General features: G+C 36.3%; 1 protein-coding gene across 1 annotated transcript; it reads right to left on the bottom strand.

Annotated features, from left to right (window-relative positions):
- Positions 1–4,375: 4,375 nt before the first annotated feature.
- LOC131050932 (protein RSI-1) lies at positions 4,376–6,368 on the bottom strand. The gene is made up of 4 exons (XM_057985252.2): positions 6,252–6,368; positions 5,997–6,044; positions 5,037–5,103; positions 4,376–4,905 (listed from the first exon to the last, which is right to left on the bottom strand). The coding sequence occupies exons 1-4, from the start codon at positions 6,318–6,320 to the stop codon at positions 4,724–4,726; spliced, it is 366 nt and encodes a 121-aa protein (XP_057841235.2). The 5' UTR covers positions 6,321–6,368; the 3' UTR covers positions 4,376–4,723.
- Positions 6,369–25,145: the final 18,777 nt, after the last annotated feature.

Here is a 25,145-nt window from a genome sequence, read left to right as displayed (position 1 = left end):
AAGTTCATTCTACAGTGACTCACTTAAGAGCCTTGTAACTGGTGGTGGGGCCCATTTGTCCTTTCGGCCAGTTACACTGTAGGAACAGCTATACCCAAGGCTACAGCTTTCGCTCTCACCTGATTTCTATAGCGGCTCGAAGGATTTACCGCTCAAGGTCGTTCCCAAGAGTATCGATCCCTTGGCAGGCCTCTCTTAAAAAAATAAAATTTTGAGTGTTACTAACACTTTTCTCTTGCACCTAGGACCACGAGAGCCAAGGGAGAGGATAGTGTGTGTTAGAAATAGGTCCACTCGACTGACTTTTGTGCACAAGCGTGCCAAACATGAAATTCACTTGTTCTTTTTAATCCATCATGGCAATATGATCTAACTATTTGGAGATGTTGCTCCAACAGTCATGGTGTTCTTTTTAACTTCAAAGGCAATGTGTTTTGTAATCTAGAATTTTGAAAATCCTGGTCAACTTAATGAAAAAACACGTTTTGCTTTGAAGGAAAATTGCTTTGAAAATGAGACAAGTTGATTGTGAATTTTATTTGCACCAAAAATGGAAGTGTGGATTGTGAGTTTTATCTTGATGCAAGAAATAAAATTTGCCTTGTTGATTTTAAGCACCAAAACGAAGTTTGTTTCCTAACTTGCAAAAAAAATAAAGTTGTTTTTGTATAAGTTTGTGGTTCTTTTTACCTTTGAACAATGAAATTCTTTTTAAGAGCCCCAAACAAATGTGTGATTCTTTTTTAAAAGCCCAAATTTGAAATGTGAAGTTAATTTTAAACCAAAATAAAAAGTGAATTCATTTTTAAAACCAACTTCAAAAAACAAGTTAGTAAAAAATATAAATCTACTTTTTAATCTAATTTAAATCTGCACAAAAGAGAAAAATAGTTAGTAAAATCCGCCTATTTGGTGGGCTTCTACAAGCCTAATTTTTTTTTTTTTTTGGTTTTTTTTTTTTTTGGTTACAAGGTGATTTGTACAACGTTTTGTTACAATAGCACTAGTCTGCGTTTGAACAGAGGCACTATTTAACACAAACGCACTAAAAGAAAGGGAAAGACAGAGAAGGGAAAAGCACTGAAACAGAGTGAATAGCGCCAAAATAATGTCAAACGCACCAAAACAGTGTCAAAAGCGCAACCTGTGTGACATTTTCAACATTCAAACATGTTATTGGTTAAAAAAAAAAGTTGCTCTTTTTGCGTGTTCGATTCACGTCGGGTTCACCAAATGATGCTCTGCAAAAAGGATTAGAAAATCTGTTTGATGGCAACACACACAAGAGCACAAGAAACAAACGTTAGTGTTAGCAACAAAAGATTATCCTAAACAGGCATATCAAGAGAGATATTAAGCATGAAATAGAAAGCATATAAACATAAAATGAAATAGCTAATCAAGATGCTCATAGTTGCTCCTCCCTTGTTCCTCTCCTCTCCAAGTCTCAAACGAGTGTAGCTCTCAGCTTTTAGCACTAGCCATGGATGCCATATGGAGATTCAAGATGGTTGAATATGATAAGAAAATACTATGCAAGAGTAGATAGTGATGCTATGAAAAAGCTCTATGCTAATGCCAGTATAACAACAATACTCTAAAATGCTTCTCCTCTTTGTTTGAGGAGAAGGGTTCTATTTATAGAAGAAATAGGGAAATGAAGGGTTAAGATTGAGCAATCTTAACAAGGGTTAGGATTGAAAGTTGGGGATCCATGTGCACAATTGGCACCAATAAAATGGTGACAAGTTTCAACATAGGATTGGGTTGAGAGAAGAGGTGGGAGGCATTAAAGGCCTGAGAAGACCTCATGGTTATCTAGAAGGTAAGGGTCAAGTCTAAATTAAGATTACCCATTGGATTAAGAGTTAATCCAAGGATAAACCTTTGTGCAAATGTTTAAGAGATAATCATGGTCAAAGCATTAATGGCCTAATGAGACCTTTGGGTTGGGTAGAGGTTGAGTCAAAACAAATGTTTTAACCATGTGGGAGGGTTGAATTAACCATTAATGGTTATTGGAGACTTTGGGGATTAAGTGGTTGAAGGTTGAAAGCTTTCAAAGGTTATCCAAGACTTTGAGCCATTTAGTGGTTGAAGGTTGGAAGCTTTCAAAGGTTATCCAAGACTTTGAGGGTTAATTTGTTGAACACACAAAGCATTAATTGTTTTTCAAAGACTTTGGAGTCTTTGAGAAGTGACTCCAATTTGCTTAGGAATGTGACAATATTTAGGGGATGGATTAGGCTAATTAGGAAGGGTTTAGAAGAATTTAGAAGGGGTTTAGGCATACAAGTGGATTTTGTAGGAAAATGCAAGTGGGAGAAATTTTGGTATTTTCAATTAAAATAAAATCATTTATTTCAATTAAATGGTGTAAGTTGCATTTGGATAAATATTTAAATAAATATCAATTTATTTAAATGAGAAAAAGAAGATAAAGCATTAAAATGCTTGAAGACTTTGAGGGAAACCATTAAAGGCTTGAAGACTTTAAGGAAAACCATTAAAGTCTTAAGAAGATTATAGAAGGAAGCCATCAAGTTTGAAGACTTTAAAGCCATCAAGTTTGAATACTTTAAGGGAAATCATTAAAGGTTTCAGTGGGTGAGGATAAATAGGATTTTAAATAAATAATTTATTTAAAATAGTTGTGCAACTTGCTTTTGTAGGAAAATACAAGTGGGTGGAGGATAAAGGTGATTTAAATAAACTATTTATTTAAAATAATTGTGCAACTTGCATTTGTAGGAAAATACAAGTGGGTAGAGGATAAAGGTGATTTAAATAAATGTTAATTTATTTAAATGTGAAAGGTGGGATTTTGGGGGATTTAAATAAATATTAATTTATTTAAATGTGAGAGAAGATTTAATTAAACAAATATGATTTATTTATTTAATTAATGGTCTGAATTTGGTTAAGTGAATTAAATCAAATAAATTGAATAATTTATTTACTTAATAGGAGAAGAGGGTTAAGATGAATTAATTAAATATTAATTTAATTAATTCATTAATTGATGGTTAAATAATCAAATAAATACTAAGTATTCATTTAATTAAGTGGACAGATTTATGTGACTACAGTTATGATCACCTTGCTTATATTTTTGGTTCCTTATCTACCAACATCCATATTGGGACAAAATCTAGCAAAAAAAAAAACTTTCTTGATTTGATCACAAAATCATTAAAATTAAATTACTTGATTGAACTAACAATGCCCACCAAAAGAAATTATCATCCTAATATTCTAATATTCTAAGAGCAATCCTAAAAGACTACCCAAATAGAGACCAAATTGTGCATCTAGGGATCAAAATGCACTATTAAATGTATTTTTTTTGTATTTAATAATTAAATTGAAAATTAAAAAACAAAACTATATTCTGATTTTCTAATTATTAAATACAAAAAAAGTAAAATCACCTACTTAACGAATGTCTTCCTTGGACCAAAGCTTAGAAACAACAATTGATTGCCTTCTCATTGTAATATTTTTTTATTCAATATTAAAAAATTAACTTAAAAACAACTCTATGGGGCATAACCTTGCACAACCACAAGCAACTCAAGAGAATGTGACCACAAATGGGGTAGCAAGTTAAGTGAACTTAACCTTGTAGAAACTCCACGAGAGTTCGCTTGAGGAAGGCCCAACACTTCACCTATGTGAGATCACCTAAATGCAATGAGTGCTAAGTGAAAGATAGGATCTTGTGAACCACAACTCATGAAACATGAATCAACAAGTTTGTTTGAAAAACTACAAAGTTGATATTAAATATCTCCTAAGACAATGTTGAGATACAAATTAGACCAAAAATCTTGTTTTCTATGGTCCCAAGCTCTGTAGTCATCTGTGCATTAGGTTTGGCACCAAAAGGCTTTCCAACCAGGGAGTTCTTCAAACTGTCGGAAGCTCTATTAACCACGCTGTAAGGAATATTAAAAATCATGGAGACAGGTAGCTTCATATAATCCCTCTCAACATTCAAATTCTGTTTAGCAAAGACGCCCAGAATAGGCAGCTTATCTTGTAGAACAGAAAAAGACTTGACCCCATAGCCTATCCTCTTCCTCCTCACCGGCGACTTCCTGCAACTCGCCATTATACCCCAATTTTGTATTTATGTATTCTATATCAAATCAAATTAGGATATTGCTATCAGAATTCAATTGAATAGTTTTCCAATCAAATTCATTAATCCATTATTATTAATAATTTAGGCTAAAATTACACAATCTTATATCATAACTATCTCATAATTTTAATATAATTCAAACATTCAGATTGTCTAAAATGATTTCTAAATTAACAATCACTTTACTTTCAAAGTTATAAGAACCGTAAATCTAAAAGCAACTCCAATCCACAAACATTAGAATTATTGATTTAAGTTTGTTAAAATTAGTATTCAATAACCAGGTCCAGATTGCTTAAGGGAGACCTTTAAATTTTTCAATCATATAAATGAAAAAAAAACTTAGGAAGTTAAACCATGCAAGAATTTATAATCAAGGAAACAAGTTTGTTACAGACATGCAAAAAGAGACAATAGAACCCAGCCCTCCACCATGCGAGGTGAAGAGTTATTTCTCCTGTTTCTACTAAATATGTGTTGCTTGTTGTGGAGTTCTTCCCCAAATCGGTTAATCATCTTCAAATTAATTGTCCTCTGTCATCGAAAGATGACATAAAAATATTTAGTAAAGCGAATTCAAGGGCACTTGGGACCTCCCTGTTGGGTCTTCCAGTTATTGTAGCAGGGGCACACTTGTTTGTTTCCATAAGTTCCAGGAGGAACACACAGACACTTTGCACAGCATTTCTGGCAGAAAAACATGCATGGCTTTCTGTGAGAGGTTGCAGAGCACCTGTAAGAGCACCTTGGGGCACAATCTGCATGCAAATCAATGATAAAAATTTGGTAAGCAATGGTCAGGAAGAAAAGAGTCCAATATGAAGAACTTAGAAGATTATTGCAGAATATGAACAAGAAGCATTTGTCAAAAAGCTTAAATATAAGCAACCTGAAGGCCTAAGGCTGCCCTCCCCATGTTGCCTATGCCCATGCCCATGCCCATGCCCATGCCGCCTCTGTATGCAAAATAAAATATTGTTCTCAGAAAACAGAAAATGATCCATTAAACTCTTTACTCACAAGTTCATAACTTAAAAAACTTTAAAGTAACAAAACAATCATTTTCTTAAATAATGAATAATAATTAGTTATTTTAGTTCCAGATTTAAGGGTGAAATGATCTATGCACACATAAATTATATGTTAGATATATGGTCTAAATAAAAAATGAAATACAATAATTAAAAATGACTAATCTAGAATCTTAAATAAATATCAATGAGAACACTATCTATTATTTTATAAAGAAATAAAAAATCTTTAGAACAGTCTTAATTTGATATTATTGGATTTTTACAGATCATCGCCATGAAAGAGAATTCAAAGAAGTGCAAGATGATTCAATCCTAGGTCTGCAACCAACTATCTTGCATCTTCTTAAACTCTCTTTCATTCTGATGATGGATCAGAGAGTGTGATCCAGAAAAGTTGATGGTCAAAAAATTTCTCACACAGTTTAGAATTTGATTTTTGAAATGATTTGTTTTACATTCTTATAAACAAAGAGTTCCAACTCAACTTAGAATTTGTCATTTGGCTTCTCAGATGCTTCCTTTTCAATTCTTTAATGTAAGAGTATTGATAAGATAGCTTCTGGATTCAGTGTATATTTTTACACCCACCTGACTTCGTAGGTCACAATATGTCAAAACCCCTCCTATTTAAGTTTATTATTACAAAATAAATAACTTACCTTAAATATCTGTTATTACCTTCAACTTACTGATTAAAAGTATTTTCATGAAAATTCTACAACAGAACCTGAATTTTTAGGTCACAACATGGCAAGCACACCTCCTATCCAATCTGATTATTTCAAAAGTAATTTGGTAACGAAAAGCTAATTTACCCTCAACTCCCTCATGAAATGTGACTCCTCCTTATGTTGGAGTGCTCCCTGCAAAATGCAACCACTAAATTATCAATCAAATCCCCCAAATCAAGATCTGCAAATGACAATTCCATTCTGCTGTGTTCCAGAGAATGAAATTGTAGCTTCCTTCAAAGAAAAATACATTGTAACATTATGGTTTATCCATTGTAACCCTAATGAAAGGCATTGTGTTTGATCAATTGTGTGAAGAAAGCAGAACTCAATATATACCTCAATATTCCATGCAAAGAACACAATCAGAGAAAATAACACAATACTAAACAAGAACAAACGTGCCATTGTAAAAGAGAAGAAAATTGCTCAGAGACTGTTTTATGCTCTATTCAATTAAAGCACAGAGCAAAATATATAGAAGAAAAGTGAGCATGACCTTACAAAATTTTGGGAAAGGTAATCTAAATATAGTACTTTCCCACCTATAAAAAATCAAAAAACAGCTGTAGGGTTCGATTAAATTGGGTCTTGCATGTCAGGATATCATTCTTTGATTGGATTGGTTAACAAATCTGAGAACTTCTTGCTCAAATTGAGATAACTATATACTGAAAAATTGTTGGCCATTAATAAATTGTTCCCTTCTGATTTTATTGTTTCAGTTTACAATATTCTCATTCATGGGCAACTGAGAAACTTTTGACTTCGACAAATATATGACAGAATTTTAAAGCAAATCCAAGATTAGTATGTAGTATAAAAATTCATTCCTACATAAATGGATTTAACAAGAAAAAGTAAAACTGAACATGTTGATATCTGGTCTTGAAAATAGGTAGAAAAATCAGCCTCTATATTAAATTTTACCTTATCACATATATATGAATGGCAATATCTATTCAGGATTTTGAATGTATTTCCTATGAAAAAAATAATTATTAATCAACATTGGAGTGTATGGAATATTAAGATTTAAAAAAAATAAATATTAATCAACATTGGAGTGTATGGAATATTAAGATTTAATCACACCAGAGAGTGTGTATCATAGTGATCGATGAAAAAACCTCTATCAATAATAACAAAAAGTATAATAAAAAAAATTATATTTTTGTTATTAATTTTATATAAGGAATATTTTTTATTTTAAAACATCAAAATAAAAATTCTATTAAATTTTATGAAAGAAAAACAAAAAAAATAGATCATATTTTTGTTATTAATTTTATAAAAGCAATATTTTTTATTTTAAAAATAGCAAAATAGAAATTCTATTGCATTTTAAGAAGACAATGTTTTTAAAAACAAAAAGGAAAACCAAAATAAATAGATTATATTCTTTCTTATTAATTTTTTAAAAGAAATACTTTTTATTTTTTATTTTAAAAAAAAAGAAATTATATTACATTGTATGAAGACATTGTTTTTGTTTAAAAAAAAAAAAAGAGAGAGAATCTATCCATTGTTGCATCAAAAACTCATTGTAAATGCAATGTTTTGTTTTTGTTTTCAAAACAAAAATATGTAAACATTGTGTTGTTTTTTCCACATGGCATGCTTTTAGGATGGAGATCTTATTTACTCTTTGGAAAGATAGAAATGTTGTTTTATTCACTCATTGCTTTTTGGATATTAAGGTTTCTATGTACACTAAGGCATGTATTTGTAATAATGTGATAGTGCAGATCCAGGTTCAAGTCGATAAAGTGGCTTTAGAGGTGGCCCATCTGCAGGAGCTCTTACACCATTGGGCCAATGACCCTTAAACTGTTGTCAGAGTGTCGTCGGACTCTGCTTCTGTCGATCGCACTCTGCCTCGTGGTCGCCGCCATGGGCATAGTTCCTCCGCTCGTCGTTCATAGACCCCGTTGTCCCAAGTCCCTCATCGCTCCTCAGGTGGGGGAGGTGACGCGTGGAGGTGTCACCCGGCCTCTCCTCCGCGTCGTGGCTCCGCCTCGGGGTGGCCTTCTGTTGCTCCTGCCCCCTCGGCTCCTAGTGGCTCGCCCTCTCCTCCGCATCGTGGCTCCGCCTCAGGGTGGCCTTTTGTTGCTCCTACCCTCTTGGCTCCTGGTGGTTCCAATTGGTCTGATACCGGAGGTGGTTCTGCGTGCCCTGCTACCACTTCCTCCAAGTGACTTCCTCACCTGGCCTTGGCTTTTTCGTCTTCCAGGAGGGAGGAAGGAGAAGATGAACAAGAAAAAGAAAAAGAAGAAGATGGGTGGTCCCTTCCGGACCCAACCCCTAGCCTCGCTAATGTATGGGGTAAAAAGGATGATCAGAATCCTCCCCCCCTCGGCTGCCACTGCTTTGGCCGCCTGAGGTGGCTTTCTCTGGGTTGTGCCCATGTTTTTTTTTTAATGAATAGTTGATTGTTTTATGGTTCCGGCCTAGGGCCGTTTGACTCTCGCAGGGTGATCTGGTATCCCCCGTTTTTTTTGTTTTTTGTTTTTGTTTTTTGTTTTTTTTTTTGTTTTTTTGTTTTTTTTTGTTTTTTTGTTTTTTCTGTTTGTTTTTTTTGTTTGTTTGTTTGTTTGTTTTTGTTTTTTTTTCTTTTGGTTTTTTTTTTTTTTTTAATGAACTTTAATATTTTTATTTAATAGAGAAGGCCTATTCATCAACAAAAATCCTATTTAAATTGAGCAAGAAAAGAAACCATGGCAATATCATCTATTCTCATTGCATCAAAAATTGATTGTAAATGCAATGTTTTTTTTTCCAAAAAAAAAATATGTAAACAAAGTATATATATATATAGAAATACTATCGAAAAATGCACTAGGTAAAATTCTATTTAAATTGAGCAAGAAAAGAAACCATGACAATATCATCTATTCTCAATTTCAAAAAAAAATATCCTATGGAAAAGGTATCATTTTAGAAAATTGAATACATTGAGTTTTTTTGTTATACATCTATTATAACTATGCACTTGTGTTGGTTGGAAGGTTGTGTTTTTTCTCTTGCATTATAGTTCTATTTTCTTAGTGATAATGGAGTTGTAATGGCTGTCATAATTTAGATTTGATATGGGTTAAGTCTAACCTAATTTAGGTTTGAAATGGGTTAAGTTAGCATGCATGCAATTTAGGTGGTTTAATAAAGTTTATTATTGTGATCTTCATTTGGGTGATCGTGAATTGGTAGACAAGCTTGATGGAACATTTTATTTGATTTTAATCCTCCTAGTGATTTTGATTTTTTTTTAAAGCACAATTTTTTTTTATGTTTATGCCTACATATACCTAAATTAAAGTTTAGTAAATGCTATAAGACCACAAATAAATTAACGGGGATGGTTAAAAATATCAATAGTAACACTTAGGCAGTGACAAAAGAACCTTGTAGGATTTTGTCTGGTGAATATAATGGCAAAATTCTTCACCATACAGATTCTATTTTTCTATTAATTTTATAAAAGCAATGTTTTTTTTAATAAAAAATAGGAAAATAGAATTTCTATTACATTTTATGAAGGCAATGTTTTTAAATACCAAAAAGCAAAACTAAAACAAAAAAGATGTTATTTTTAGATTAAGATATTATCTCATTTTGATTATTATTTATGAATATTATATACTTTCAAATTTGATATCTCTTGATGTATTTTACATAGATTTTTTAAAATATAGATACTCAGTAAATTATTTGTCTAAAAGTACATTTAAAATGTTAGATAGTCACAAACATATAAACATGGACTATAAATATAAACATATTCAAATTGAAACAAACTAATTCTCCTATAAATGTACCTTCTTTTCATTGGATTAAGTGTATGAAGGATAATCTTGTTCACTTTAAGAATCAATTTTATTTAAAAGTACTTTTTTTCTTCTAGATGAATCAATGTTGTTTTATATAGCACTTTGTATAATAAATTGATATTTTTACAATTTTAAAGTCTATTTAAATATTTTATAGTTTAAAATTAAATCATAAATATTTTTAAAAGTAAATAGTTGTAAATTATTTTTTTTATTCAAATATTTTTTCAAAAAAATTTATAGTAAAATTAATTGTTTAAAAGCATAATATCTATCAACTTGATCATGACACTTCACTTAGTAGTGTTCATAAACAAAACATTGAATTATAATCTATTTATTTCAAATTAATCATACTATTTAACTAAGTGTTTTCCAAACTCTTAGATTAATGGTGGCTTGTAGAGATAATGAGCAACATCCTTTAAGGTTAAAGATTTTAACATAAAACTTAGCAATAATTATGTCCAAGGTTATAAACATTACATGATATTACCCTTATGTTAAGGTATCATCCATAAAAAGTTTGATTGGGCTCTCATCATCCATTAAAATTCAAAACTTATTATCCAACAATGCGCATTGGTCTAATAAGAAGAAAATTACTAAGTGAGACCGGGAGGTGCTTTCCACAAGAATCTCCCATAAGCAAGTCATTATCGATAAGTAATGAGCGACATGATTATTCTTTAAATTTTAAAGATAAATCCCAAAGGAAGATTGATGAATTTCATTTTGAACAACTTGAGTGACCTAAGCAAGAACAAGCCACTTAGAGGAAACAATTCAATTAGACTTGCAAACATATTGCTACGTTTTGGCCAAATGAATGAGATCGCTAGGTTGACAAGTTTCAAGGTCGACTAATCTAACCCTCATGATCTAGGGCCCAAGTTGAAACCAACTAGAAAAATCTCTAGATGAGGATCTACATGAAATTGTGTGCATGTGTAGAAGCTTTGTGAGACAAGATAGTGCAAAGATTGTGAGATATATCTCAATAAAATAACTTAAACATGTTTTATTTATATTTTCATCTTGTAAATTATGTCATACTCTTGAGAAATGTGTATGAATGTTACATTTTAATCTATCTATTTATCTATATTTGTATGTCCATATATCTATCTACTAGTGTTGTAGATGTCCATACATAGAGAGCATGCAATTGAAGGTTTCATTACGAAAGTTGAACTATTTTTATGTGTTAATCATCTCTTGATGGTTAAGTGGTGTGGCCAATATACACAATACATTGGAGAATGACTTGGCATAACATAAGCATTTGGGGTTTCACCTAGATTTTCATGGCGAGCACATTAGCTAGTGCTTGAAGTACAATGCTCAAAATAATATGGTGATGTGTAGTGTGAACTAGACTTTATAACATCATCGTTGTTTTTGTTGTCTCCATCATCTCTGCTAACATCATCTTATTTGCTCCCCCTGAGGAGTAGCCCACATCTCATCAATCCATAGTGAAAAATATTCAATAAGTCCATTGGATTGATGCATCACCTGCATCTTAGTTGATCTTGTGTAGGGGTCAAAACCCTAATTTACCTCTGAGATATTCAAAGGTCGCCTTAGTCAAAGGTTTAGTAAATATATTTGCTAACTTCTCTTTGATAGACACATGTTCCATTCTCACTTTCTTCTTTTACTCTCTCCCTCAGAAAGTGACATTTCAACTCAATATGTTTAGTCCTTGCATGTAACATCGAATTTTTAGAAATATTTATAGCACTAGTGTTGTCACAATAAATAATCATCGGTTCAGTCATATTCTGCTTAAAACCTTCCAAAACATGTCTCATCCAAATAGCCTGTGTACAATTCATAGATGCGGCCACATATTCTGCTTCTGCAGTTGACTGTGATACACAAGTTTTCTTTTTACTAGTCCAAGATACCAGTCTACCTCCAAGAAGAAAAGCTCCACCGGTTGTTCTTTTCCGGTCATCAACATTTCCAGCCCAATCTGCATCTATGAATGCTTTCAAAGAAAAGTTACCTCTGTAAGGATACCATAAACCATAATCAACTATTCCTTTCAAATACCTGAATATCCTTTTTACTGCTACCATGTGTGTCTCCTTGGGACTCTTTTGAAATCTAGCAACTAAACCCAACATCATGTGCAATATTTGGTCTACTGTGAATAACATAATGCAATTTTCCAATCATAGACCTGTATTCTTTCTCATCTACAGAGGGTGAATCGTCCTCTTTTGATAATCTGCAACCTGTCACCATTGTAGTACCAACCAGTTTGTAGTCTTCCATCCAAAAAGTCTTCAAAAATTCTTTCACATACTTGGTCTGACAGAAAAATTTTGCCTTCTAGTAGTTGGACCTGTAACCCAATGTAATACTTTATCTCACCGATCAGAGACATCTCAAACTCTTTCTTCATTTCATCAACAAAATCCATACACAAATCATCATCTCCACCAAATATTATGTCATCAACAAAACTTTTGCAATTAACATTTTGTCTCCTTCAGTCTTTAAATAGATGTTACTGTCCTCACTGGTTTACTAGAATCCTATCTTAATCAAATGTGCATGCAGTCTCTTATACCATGCTCTTGGTGCTTGTTTCAATCCATATAATTCCTTGTGTAACCTGCATACCATATCTTTATCCTCTGTCAAAGCAAACCCATCTGATTGTTCTATGTACACTTATTCTTCAAGAATATCGTTCAGGAAAGTTGATTTAACGTCCATTTGATAGACCTTAAAACCTTTTAAAGTTGCAAAGGCAAGTAACATTATAACACCTTCAAGTCTTTCCACCAATGCAAAGGTTTCACCATAGTCTTCACCTTCTTCTTGTGCATACCCTTTGCATACAAGTCTTGCCTTATTTCTCACAACCTCGCCATCTTCATTTAACTTGTTTCTAAAGACCCACTTTGTACCAATCACATTTTTGTCTTTCAGTCTAGGAACAAGAGACCATGTATTGTTTTTCTCAATCTGATCTAGTTCTTCATTCATTGCATTAATCCAATCATCATCTTTCAATGCTTCTCTAACTGTCTTTGGTTCAATAGTTGAAATCAAACAGGAATTTTCTTTGACTTTTCTTCTAGTTAGCACGCCAGCATTCTTGTCACCTATAATCTGGTCTTTTGAATGATTTAGCTGTACAAATCTTGGGATTATCGGTTCCGGTGTAGTGACTTCTTCTTCATGTTCATCATCTTCCTCATCATCTACCGGTTGAGCACCTATTTCTGCATTGTTTTGTTCATCATTTTTTTGCACTTCTGGTTGAATAAACACTAGTTTTTCTTCATCATCCGCAGGCTCAAATCTGTTGATCTCATCAGGTTTGTTAGAGAATTCATCAACCTTAACATTCATGCTCTCAACTATCTTCTTTGTCCTTCTATTGTAACACTTAAAAGCTTTTCTTGGTGGAATAGCCAAGAAATGTTCCTTCATCACTCTTTGCATCAAATTTTCTAGTAAAATCATCTCTTTTAATAAAACATCTGCTCCCAAAAACTTTAAAGTAACTAACATTAGGAGTTTTGTCATACCAAAGCTCATAAGGTGTTTTATCATTACCTTTCTTCACAAGATCTCGGTTCAAAGTGTAAACATCAGTGCTAACTAGTTCTCTCCAAAATATCTTCGGTACATCTCCTTGTATTAGCATAGTCCTAGCTGCTTCCACAATTGTCATGTTTCTTCTCTCAACAATTCCATTTTTTTGTGGAGTCCTAGGTGTAGATATTTGCCTCTTTGTTCCCTGCTCATTACAATACTTCACAAACTCATCAGAAGTGAATTCACCACCCCAGTTAGATCTTAGACATTTCAGACTCTTCCTGGTTTCCTTTTCTACTAAGGCTTTAAAGGCCTTAAATTTACTGAAATCTTCAGACGTTTCTTTTAGAAAAGTGACCCACATCATCCTTGAAAAATCATCAGTAAAAATCATAAAATACTTATCACCATAAAAGCTCCTAGTCCTCATAGGACCACATAAGTCAGTGTGCACTAAATCAAGAATATTCTCAAAAGAAAAGGATTTACTCTTAAAAGATGTAGAAGTCATCTTACCCATCTGACATTCTTTACATAACACATTATTTGGTTTCACAAGTTGTGGCATACCTCTCACCATACTAGATTTGCTGACCCTTATCAAGTTATCAAATTTCACATGACAAAACCTTTTGTGCCATAACCAACTATCCTCAATTCTAGCCACCAAACAACTATTCACATTAGCATTCAAATGAAATAGATTACCTCTAGTTTGTTTTCCAGTAGCAATCAAATCTCCTTTGCATCCCATGATCCTGCACACTCCACTCTTAAATATAAGGTGATATCATTTGTCATTCAATTGTCCAACACTCAATAAGTTATGTTTTGATCCTTCTACCCAATAAACATCATCTGCATTACTTTTATCATTCAGAGAGATAGATCATTTACCTTTAACCATACAGGGTGAGTTGTTACCAAATCTTACCTCACCACTATCAAATTCTTCAAGAGATATAAATTTTCTTTTATCACCAGTCATGTGGTGTGAACAACCACTATCAATTATCCATTCATCACTAGAGTCAAACTAAGATACCACAGCCTTTTCATCAGAAAAATCTTCTTTTACAGCAACAAAGACCATCTCCTCATTGTTATCAACTTCAGATTCCTCATCACTCACTCCTTCATCAACTGCAACATAGCATTGTTTCTTCCCTTTTCCTTTATATTTCCTAAACTTCTCCTTTCTATCATTGTTAGGATAGTTTGCATCTATATGTCCAATCTTATTGCAAGAGAAACACTTAAGAGGTAGCTTACCTTTATATTTTTACCAGTGCCTCTTGGAAGTCTCTTAACCAGAAGAGATTCAAACTCCATCAAGTTGTAAAGTTCCCTGACCGTACTGGCGAGGGAGGCAAGGGTGTACAGTAGTGTTTTGGTGCTGACACCATACGATGGTATAAGGCAAGGTCGTACGGTGTTGGGTAGAGGCCGTATAGTGGATGTTGGATGGGTGTATGGTAGTGAGCCGTGCGATGGGTGTTGGATGGGATGTACGGTATTGGGCCGTACGGTGGGTGTTGGATGGGGATGTACGGTAGTGTATCGTATGGTGGTTGTTGGGGTGTACGGTAGTGTGTCATACGGTGGTTGTTGGGGTGTATGGTAGGTGAATGTGTACCAAGTTTCAGATGCATAACAAGTTCTGCCCTCGAGCCCTTCAGACACTTAATCAATTAGAAGTTGTATTGAGTAGTGGAATGAATTATTATTATTTCAGGCACAAGAGACTTAGGTGTAGATGATGAATACTCGCACATGCACAGGGAATTATATTGATAATGATTCACAACAAATTACATAGACTTGGAACAGAAACAAAATAGGGTGAGGAGAACTCCCACTGAAACTACGGATGCCAAGTAGGGAAGATATCTCACCTCTGAAATGATAAACAAGCAAGCTAAACTCCAACTGGAATTTGCACATACAAAGAAAAATACCAAATTCGCATACTTAAGACAAAGACTAACTCGGCCATATATATGGGCTCCGGGAATTTCCTGAAGGGTTACAAACGGGCCGACACGACCAACCAAGAATTGTCTAAAATAAAAGGGCCCGAAAGATTGTTATTAAATTTGGGGCCTTACAATAAAGTAATTAAATTTATTATTTAATTACATCGGGGACATCACAGTCCTCCCAGGCCAGAAATTGCTTGCCCTCAAGAAATTGCAAGCTTGGATGCTCCAGAATTTGCTTAACTTCCCAGGTGGAATCCTCGATGGGTAGATTCTTCCAACGCACAAGGAACTCCTTGACTGTGTGTGATCTCAGCCTCTTTTCTCCGACATCGATTATCTTCGCCGACTCTAGAATTAGTTTCCCTTCTTCATTGATGGGTGGCAAATCCTTGGAAGTTGTGATAGGCTACCCAACGGCCTTCTTGAGACATGACATGTGAAAAACATTGTGAATCTGACTCCCCTCAGGAAGCTCCAACTCGTAGGCAACTTCACCCACCCTCTGAACCACCCTGTAGGGTCCATAGAAACGCGGCTTCAACTTCTCCTTACCACTTGTCTTCAAGGAGGATTGTCTGTATGGTTGAAGTTGGAGGTATACCAGATCGCCAACCTCAAAGTTTCATTCAACCCGGTGTCGGTCAGCATACATCTTTTCTTGGTTTTGAGCCCTCTGCAGGTTATCTTTAAGAGATGTCAGGATGTCTAAACTCTCCTAAAGCCAATCTTTGGGCCTCGGTGCACGCCTATCTCCCAATGCCAAGTCAACAAATAAAGAAGGTTCATAATCGTACAAAGCTTTGAAGAGTGGCATGCCTATCAACATGTGATAGGTGGTGTTGTAACAGTGTTCACCCAAATGTAACCAATGAACCCAAGCCTTCTGTTGAGCTGAAACATAGTTCCTAAGATAACCCTCTAGTCATTTGTTCACAATCTCAGTTTGTCCGTCTATCTGCAGATGGTAGCTTGTGTTGAGCGACAACTCAATTCCTGCCAACCGAAATAACTCCATCCAGAAGGTACTCAGAATACGACTATCCCTGTCACTGACGATGTTTCACGGTAGACCATGTAAGTGGAATACCTCACGAAAGAACAACTCGGCCACTTGAATTGCTTGGTATCTTGTGGGGATGGAAACAAAATGTGCATACTTGGTCAAGCGGTCAACTACAATGAAAATGCAATCCTTTCCTTGCACTTTGGGGAGCCCAGTAATGAAATCCATTGAGATGCGATCCCATTTTTGGTCGGGGATTGGCAGTGGTTGCAGCAGTCCAACCGGTAGGGTGTGCTCATATTTGTTTTGTTGATAGGTGGAACATTATCGCACATACTGCAGGATGTCGTTCTTAAGCCCCTTCTAGGAAAACCTTTCTCAAATCTGTCTGTAGGTTTTCAAGTATCCCGGGTGTCCAGCCAAGAGAGAGTCGTGCATTTCCTTCAGAATCTTTTCCTTCATCTTGGACTCAAGTACCAGATAAATTATGTCCTTGTAGTAAATGATGTCGTCAACCACCTTGTATCGATTATCCTGCACTTGACCATCCATCAGTTCGCTGGAAAAAGTATTCTTGGAGTATTCAACCAACAGGTGTTCCTTCCAATCCGCCAAAATTTGGGATAAAGAACATATGGAAGACCTTCTTGACAGGGCATCAGCTACCACGTCATTCTTCCCCTTCACATATTCAATGTCGAAATTAAATGCCTGGACTTTACTCACCCACTTCTGTTGTTGTTCATTCAGATCCCTCTGCTCCAAGAAATATCACAAGTTATTGTGGTCTGTCCACACAACAAACTTTGCCCCGACGAGGTACTGCCGAAACTTCGTCAATGCGTGCATGATGGTGAGCATCCCCTTGTCATAGATGGAGTACAACCGCTCAACTCCCGAGAGCTTCTGACTCTCGAACGCAATGGGGTGATTGTCTTGCATCAACACCACTCCAATACCTTCTCCTGAGGCATCGCACTCTAGGATGAAAGGACAAGTGAAGCCTAGTAGTGCCAGAACCGAACACGTACTCATAACTTCTTTTAATTTGGCAAAGGTTTGTTGCACCTGCACATTCCAATGGAAGGATCCTTTCTTTGTCATATATGTCAATGGTGCACCAAGTTGTGAAAATCCTTTCACAAACCTCTTATAATAACTGCACAATCCAAAAAATCCATGCAACTCCAAGAGAGTCTTGGGTGGAGGCCAATCCAAATATGCTTGAATTTTCTTTGGGTGAACTTGTACCCCCTGGCACTGATGACGTGACCCATGTACAGGACCTCGGTCATTCCAAATTCACATTTGGACCTTTTGGCATATAATGATTGCGATTTCATAATCCCCAATACTTCATCCAAATGTCTCAGATGTTCCTCCCAGGTCTTGTTGTAGATGAGTATGTCATCGAAAAATACTAGTAGGAACTTACATAGTTTCTTGTTGAAGATGTGGTTCATGCAGGACTGAAAAGTGGCTGGAGCATTGGTTAATCCAAATGGCATGACCAAGTACTCATAGTGTCTGTAATGACAGCGAAAAGCTGTCTTTCCCACATCTTTCTCCCTCATATGGATCTGATGGTACCCGGAGCGGAGATCAATTTTGGAGAAATAGACTGCGCCATGTAGTTCATCCAGCAACTCATCGATCCTGGGAATGGGATATTTATTCTTGATAGTCTTCTTGTTCAGTGCACAGTAGTCAACACACATTCTGAGAGTTTCGTCCTTCTTCTTCACCAGTACCACCGAGGATGCAAAGGGGCTAGGGCTGGGCCGAATCCATCCTTTATCAAGGAGTTCCTGGATGGTTTTCTCTATCTCTTCTTTGAACTTTTTCAGGTGGCGGTAGAGTGTGGAGATAACGGGTTTTGCTCCTTCCTCCAATTCGATGGTGTGCTCTAACCCTCTGTGTGGAGGTATACCAGGTGGAATGTCAGCGAAGACCAAACTATGCTTATCTAGAACCGACTGAAGTTCCTCATCCTGGTAGTAATTTGGATGTTCTTTCATAGGTTTTGTTGAGATCAAGCAATGTGCTGCCCAGACTATTTCATCATGTTGGAAGATGGCTTCCATTCATTTGGTGGAAATCTCCCTCGGGCCGCCATTCGACATTCCTCTGAGATCCACCTTCCTTCCATCTACCTCGAATGAGAACTCCATCCTTTTGAAGCTCTATGTGTACTAGTCGAGGGTCTCCATCCATTGAATGCCCAATATGGCATTCATGTCATCCAAATCTACTACAAAGAAATCATCGGTCACTGTGTAATTTCCCATGGCGATGCTCACTTGCGGAACCAAGTGAGTGCATGATAGGAGATTGCCTCCTGCCACCTTGACATCGAACCCTTCATGCTCCTTTGTACACAAACCCCTTCAGGGGATGAGTGATGAGTTTATGAAGTTGAGTGATGCCCCACTATCGAGCATAACCAAGACTCGTTGCCCTTGGAGTGTACCACGTACCCTAAATACACTGCACCTTGGGGTACCCACCAGTGTGGCAATGATCCCTCCGCTTCGTACCAATGTGGAGATTCTCTCTGCTAGGCTGGTCTCCTCGACAGATCCTTCCCTTGGTGGTTCATTTTCCTTAGGCTCCTCTTCTCCATCTGACATTGCTTCAATATAGTGAATCTTTCCTTTGCCCAAACATCGGTGTCCTGGTTTCCATGGCTCCTTGCAGGTGAAACAAAGCTTCTTCCTTCTAAGTTCCTGTTTTGTGGCTTCATCAAGAAATGATCTCTTCGAAAAGGGTTTATTATCCTTCTCCTTTAGAACGAAAGGTGGTTTGGTATGTACAAAATTTCTGGAAGAGGAAGATGTTGCCATGTCACGGGCCTTTTTTATTGCTTCCGTGAGCATGTTGGGGTTGAACCCTTTTACCCAACCTTTCAGAGGTTCCATCAATCTGTCCATGAACAAGATGACTAATCTTTGCTCTGAGATGTCTGTTACCAACACGGACAGTCTTTGGAACTCTGTGATGTAACTGTCCACCGGTCCTGACTATTTTAATTGCACCAGCTCCTTGAAATTGAGTTCTGGATCCTTCCCGTCAAACCGATCTATGAGCTTCTCCATGAAGTCAGCATAGGAAGTTATTTGGTCATGGCCGAGAGTGACCATTCCATGATGCCACCATTTGTGCGTGACTCCTTCCAGGTGAAGTGTCGCAAACTTGATAGCTTCATCTTCAAGCATGGGGTTGAGTTGGAAGTAGGTATCTACTTTTTGAACCCAAGCTCGTGTTGAGGTTACTCTGGTCCCATCAAAGGATGACAGGTTGATCTTGCCAAACTTCCGCTTGATGTCATTGTTATAGTGTCCATAATAGCCCCAACTTCTTCCACCCAAGTATTTCATCCGGAGCTCAACATAATCCTTGAAGGATATGTCCCCCTTGAGATTTGCATCCCTCCAATCTTGGTTCAACTATTCTTGCAACTCCTGAAAGATGGGTTCATGTTCCCTGCGTGGTGCTTCTGATTTCTGAGGAAAAGTCGGCATCAACAGCCATGAATGTGAGCATTGGACATTTGACCTTCCAGTGACCGAGTCATCGCCATGCCCATTTTGTTCTCCATTCATCTTTCCCAAGGCCAATTATCGTAAGGTTTCCTCCATGATTTGTTGTCGTTGCTCCCCTCTAGTTATGGTGTCCTTGAGTTGAGCTTGGCTTTTGGTTAGCTCCCTTAATAGTGCCATGACTTCTCTTGTAGTATCCTATGGTTCCCCCATTCGATCGGCCGAATGGTACCTCCTTCTAGTGTACACTTGCATCCACAACACAACAGGTTGGCAAGATCATAGGCTCTGATACCACTGTAAAGTTCCTTGACCGTACTGGCGAGGGAGGCAAGGGTGTACAGTAGTGTTTTGGTGAAGAGACCGTACGGTGGTATAAGGCAAGGTCATACGGTGTTGGGCAAAGGCTGCACGGTGGACGTTGGATGGGTGTACGGTAGTGGGCCATACGGTGGGTGCTGGATGGGATGTACGGTATTGGGCCATACTATGGGTGTTGGATGGGGATGCACAGTAGTGTGTCGTATGGTGGTTGTTGGGGTGTACGGTAGTGTGTCGTACGGTGGTTGCTAGGGTGTACGGTAGGTGGATGTGTGCCAAGTTCCGCCCTCGAGCCCTTCAGACACTTAATCAATTCAAAGTTGTATTGAGTAGTGGAATGAATTATTATTATTCCAAGCACAAGAGACTTAGGTGTAGATGATGAATACTCGCACATGCATAGGGAAATTATATTGATAATGATTGACAACAAATTACACAGATGTGGAACAGAAATAGAATAGGGTGAGGAGAACTCCCACCGAAACTGTGGATGCCAAGTAGGGAGGATCTCTCACCTCTTAAAGGACAAACAAGCAAGTTGAACTCCAACTGGAATTCGCACATACAAAGAAAAATACCAAATTCACATACCTAAGACAAAGACTAACTCGGCCATATATATGGGCTCCGGGAACTTTCCAAAGGGTTACAAACAAGCCGACATGACCAACCAAGACTTGTCTAAAATAAAAGGGCTTGAAAGATTGTTATTAAATTTGGGGCCTTACAATAAAGTAATTAAATTTACTATTTAATTACATCGGGGCCATTACACAAGTTGTCTTCATCATCCACATCTGCCCTGCTACCACCATGACTTGATCTGCAATCATAACTGTGACATACATCTTTTCCTTTTCTCATAGATGTATCGGTTACAGATGCCTTAAAAGCTGATTCAGATGACTTAGAAACACTATTATCAAAACTATTCAATTCAAATACAATCAATTTACCAATAAGTGAATCAACAATGACCTTATCACTACTCACTGACCTTAACTCTTGAATAGCAGAAACCCTGATTGCATAGGCAGGTAAAAGAGTTCTAAGCATCTTACTTACAACAATGTCATCTTCAATCTTTCCTCCAACACTTTTCATACCACTGACAACCTCTTTGATCCTTTGTCCATACTAAGCTATATTTTCACCTTCTACCATTCTCATATCATCAAATTTACCTCTAAGACTCTCTTCCTTAGCTTTTTGAACATGTTTATCACCACCATAGATTAGTTCTAATTTCTCCCAAACTTCAAATGCAGTTTCTAATCCATGTACATCAATGTATTTAGTATCAGACAGTGCACTTACAATGGCTTCCATTGCTTGATTGTTTTCCTACTCCTCCTTAAGTTGATCTAGAGTTAGAGGACCGGTAGGGGGTACATATTTAGTAGTAACATGTTGCCAAAACGGAGAACCCATACCTTTGATATAAATCTTCATTCTATCTTTCCATATTGTGTAGTTGTCTTTAGTAAATTCCGGACCCTCCTTCTTCATCATTTTCTTCTGGATCTTTTCCTCAAGTTGTTAATCTTCCTGCACACAGAGGACCTAATGCTCTGATACCAATTGTTATTTAGAGGATCCGATTAATACTAAGAGGGGGGGTGAATCAATATTAACAAAAAACTGAAATCTTAAACCAAACTGATTAAAACTTCACCAAAACAGATCATAACCAGTACCAGTAGCCACTAAAATCAATCTACTAATCAGATTTACCAAACTTCTCATTTAAGTGTTCCATATCATGCATGCAATAGAAAGATATCAACTTAACACAAAAACAAATCAATCACCATATGAACACCAAGATTTTCATGTGGAAACCCAAATGGGGAAAACCACGGTGGGAATTGGTACCCACAAGATAATGCACTCTTTCGGAATGCACCCTGTTAGGAGCCTAGCCCGGTTAGGAGCTTACAATGATGCCCGGTTAGGAGAAGACCCTGTTAGGAGTCACCTGGTCAAGGGATTTACAATATGAGCTCTGTTAGGAGCTTTACCTTTGTTAGAAGCCACCTCATAGGAGGATTTAAACTCAAGTTGTCGATCTACCTGGTTAAGGGATTTACATGAACAAGGCATGTTAGGACCTGCCCAGTTAAGGTATTTTGAACCTATTGCAACTGTTAGGGAACAAAAGATGAACGATCTGGAAATAGCACTTCCTGCTTTCTTGTTCAGATCCACTTCAACTCCAATCTATTTCACTCTTGCAAACACACACCTCTGGTTCAGCTACACACTCTTTTTCCAGATTATCGACACAATAAACTTAATCAAAACTGACCTAAAGACACTCTACATCTTTGTCGGTTACAAAACCCTAGATACATCAAGATTCAAATGAATTTACATTATAGATCATCACAGACCATTACAAATCATCATACAGATTCTTACAACAAATATCAAGAAAATTTCAAGCATTGAATAATCATAACACAACACCGCACATTGACCTAATAAGCAGTCAAACCCTTAAAACATTCTTATATGCTCTCCATTGTTTTCCAATAAATTCCATCCTTAATCGCACCAAAGTAGTATTTTAATTTCTCACATGGGTTGTGACATGTCACCATCAAGTTATGAACAAAATGAAATGTTAGGTCTCGGAGACAACTGAGAGGGGGGGGGGTGAATCAGTTGTCAAATAAATTCAAACCAAAAACAACTTAACCAACTTAATGCTTAATACCGGTAAACCAGTTAAGTATGCTGGTAGATAGTTTTAACAGTTAATTGCTATACCGGTAAAGATTAATGCATGAAACATAAACATAAAGTCATCCACAACACATGACACCAATATTTGTACATGGAAACCCTATAAGGGGAAAAACCATGGTGGGAAACCTTACCCACAATCAGATGATACTACTGCAGATAGTAAGTGTACATAAATGGGATCTGCACATGCAGAAAGGCCAACAACCTAGAGCTCACTACTCAATCACAAAATGGGAGTCACACTGACTACAGTTGGATGGTTAAATCCAATAAGAATGTATTGTACAAAATAGCATCTTCATAGGTTGGATTCAGTACCGGTGTAATGTTGATATGCTTTCACAAAAACCCAGCTTCACCTTCAAATGATGTCTGCGTGTATTGCACTGCTTAATCTCACATATACCTTCACACAATTCTTTTTCGCATTCCACACTTGATCTTACAAATAAGATCTTACCTTTATACCATAACCTAAGACCAATTTTAGTAGGTCGACTCTACAAGATATTACAATAAAAACATTTTACAAATAATATAATATCCGATGCAATAACTGATTGAACATGTCGGCTTAATGCATTTACAACAATAATTAATCATTTCCATAGCGTGCCATGCTGATCTGGAAAAGATAAACCTGCCGATGTAACCCTAGGTAACCCTGGACCTATTTGCTGGTAAAAGCAAATATGCAAATATGAATATACCAATGATTAATTCATTAAGATAAGATGCCCACACGATGTCTTCGATATTACCAAGTGTCTTCCATATCATTTCAAGTGTCGGTGATCATTATATCTTGCCAGTGAACCATATACCAATAACTGTGCAATAGTTACTTGCTTGTTGGTGAATGTTGCTGGATCTCCAATGTGCTAGTGTTTTAGTAGGTGTTGACATCAATGACAAAACCATACCAAAATACCAACAATCTCCCCCTTTGGCATTGACGGCAACACAAGATGGAAAAACCATCAAAGTGCCAAAACAGAAATGCCACAAACCAACAATCTCCAAAAAGATCATAACCAGAATACAGAGAGTAATAGTCTCTCCTAAACAACAATCTCTCCCCCTAAGAGCAACATGTGTTATCCAAAGTTTCCATACCAATCTCTCCAAAAGATAATGTGTTTTTCCATATATATCTTTCCCCCTTTGACATCAAATGCCAAAGTTATAATAAAACCAAGTTCATATACAAAATACCAATCAATTTAATATACCAACTACTCCCCCTGTGAAGTAGCTTCCTGATAAAAGACCGTAGTAAAAGATTTGTCTTTTAATTCTGCCGGTTGATAACAATCATCAACTGTCTAAGTCTCTGTCGGTGGTGGTATGACTCCAAGCTGATCTCTGAGATATTCAAAAGTCTCCTTAGGCAAAGGTTTTGTGAAAATATCTGCAAGTTGTTCTTTAGTATTCACATAAACCGGTTTTATCTCCTTTTCTTCAACTTTTTCCCTTAGAAAATTCAGTTTGATAGAAACATGTTTTGTTTTAGAATGTAGTACTGGATTCTTAGATATATCAATTGCTGCAGTGTTATCACAATATATGGTAATAGGTTCCTTGCATTTTACCTTTATGTCTTTCAACATTTTCTTAAGCCATAGTACCTGTGTACAGTTAGTTGTTGCTGCAACATATTTGAATTATGTTGTTGATAAAGATGTACAACTTTGTTTCTTACTCAACCAAGAAACTAGTCTGTTTCCAAGAAAGAATGCTCCGTTGGTGGTGCTTTTTCTATCATCCACATCTCCTGCCCAATTTGCATCTGTGTATGCACATAATTCAAAGTTTTCATCTCTAGGATACCATAATTCAAGAATTATAGTGCCTTGTAAGTACCGGAAAATCATTTTTATTGTTGATTCATGATTTTCTCTAGGATTACTTTGAAATCTAGAAATAATACATACTGCATTCATAATATCAAGTCTAGTTTGTGTCAAATACAGTAAACCTCCTATCATAGATTTGTATCTAGTTGGATTAACAGGTGTAGATTCATCCCTTTGAGATAATTTGTCATTTGTAGTCATAGGTGTGCTTACCAGTTTAGAGTTCTCCATCCCAAATTTCTTTAGTAACTCTTTCAAGTATTTGGATTGACTCAAGAATATACCTTTATCAGTCTGTGAAATTTGCAATCCTAAAAAGAATTTTATTTCTCCAATCATAGACATTTCAAATTCTTGTTGCATTTTAGTAGAAAATTCCTTACATAA

The sequence above is a fragment of the Cryptomeria japonica genome, chromosome 3 (genome assembly GCF_030272615.1).
Source record: "Cryptomeria japonica chromosome 3, Sugi_1.0, whole genome shotgun sequence".
Taxonomy (NCBI): Eukaryota; Viridiplantae; Streptophyta; class Pinopsida; order Cupressales; family Cupressaceae; genus Cryptomeria; species Cryptomeria japonica.
Note: the sequence above shows the minus strand (reverse complement) of the source record. Positions and strands in the feature narration are given on the sequence as shown.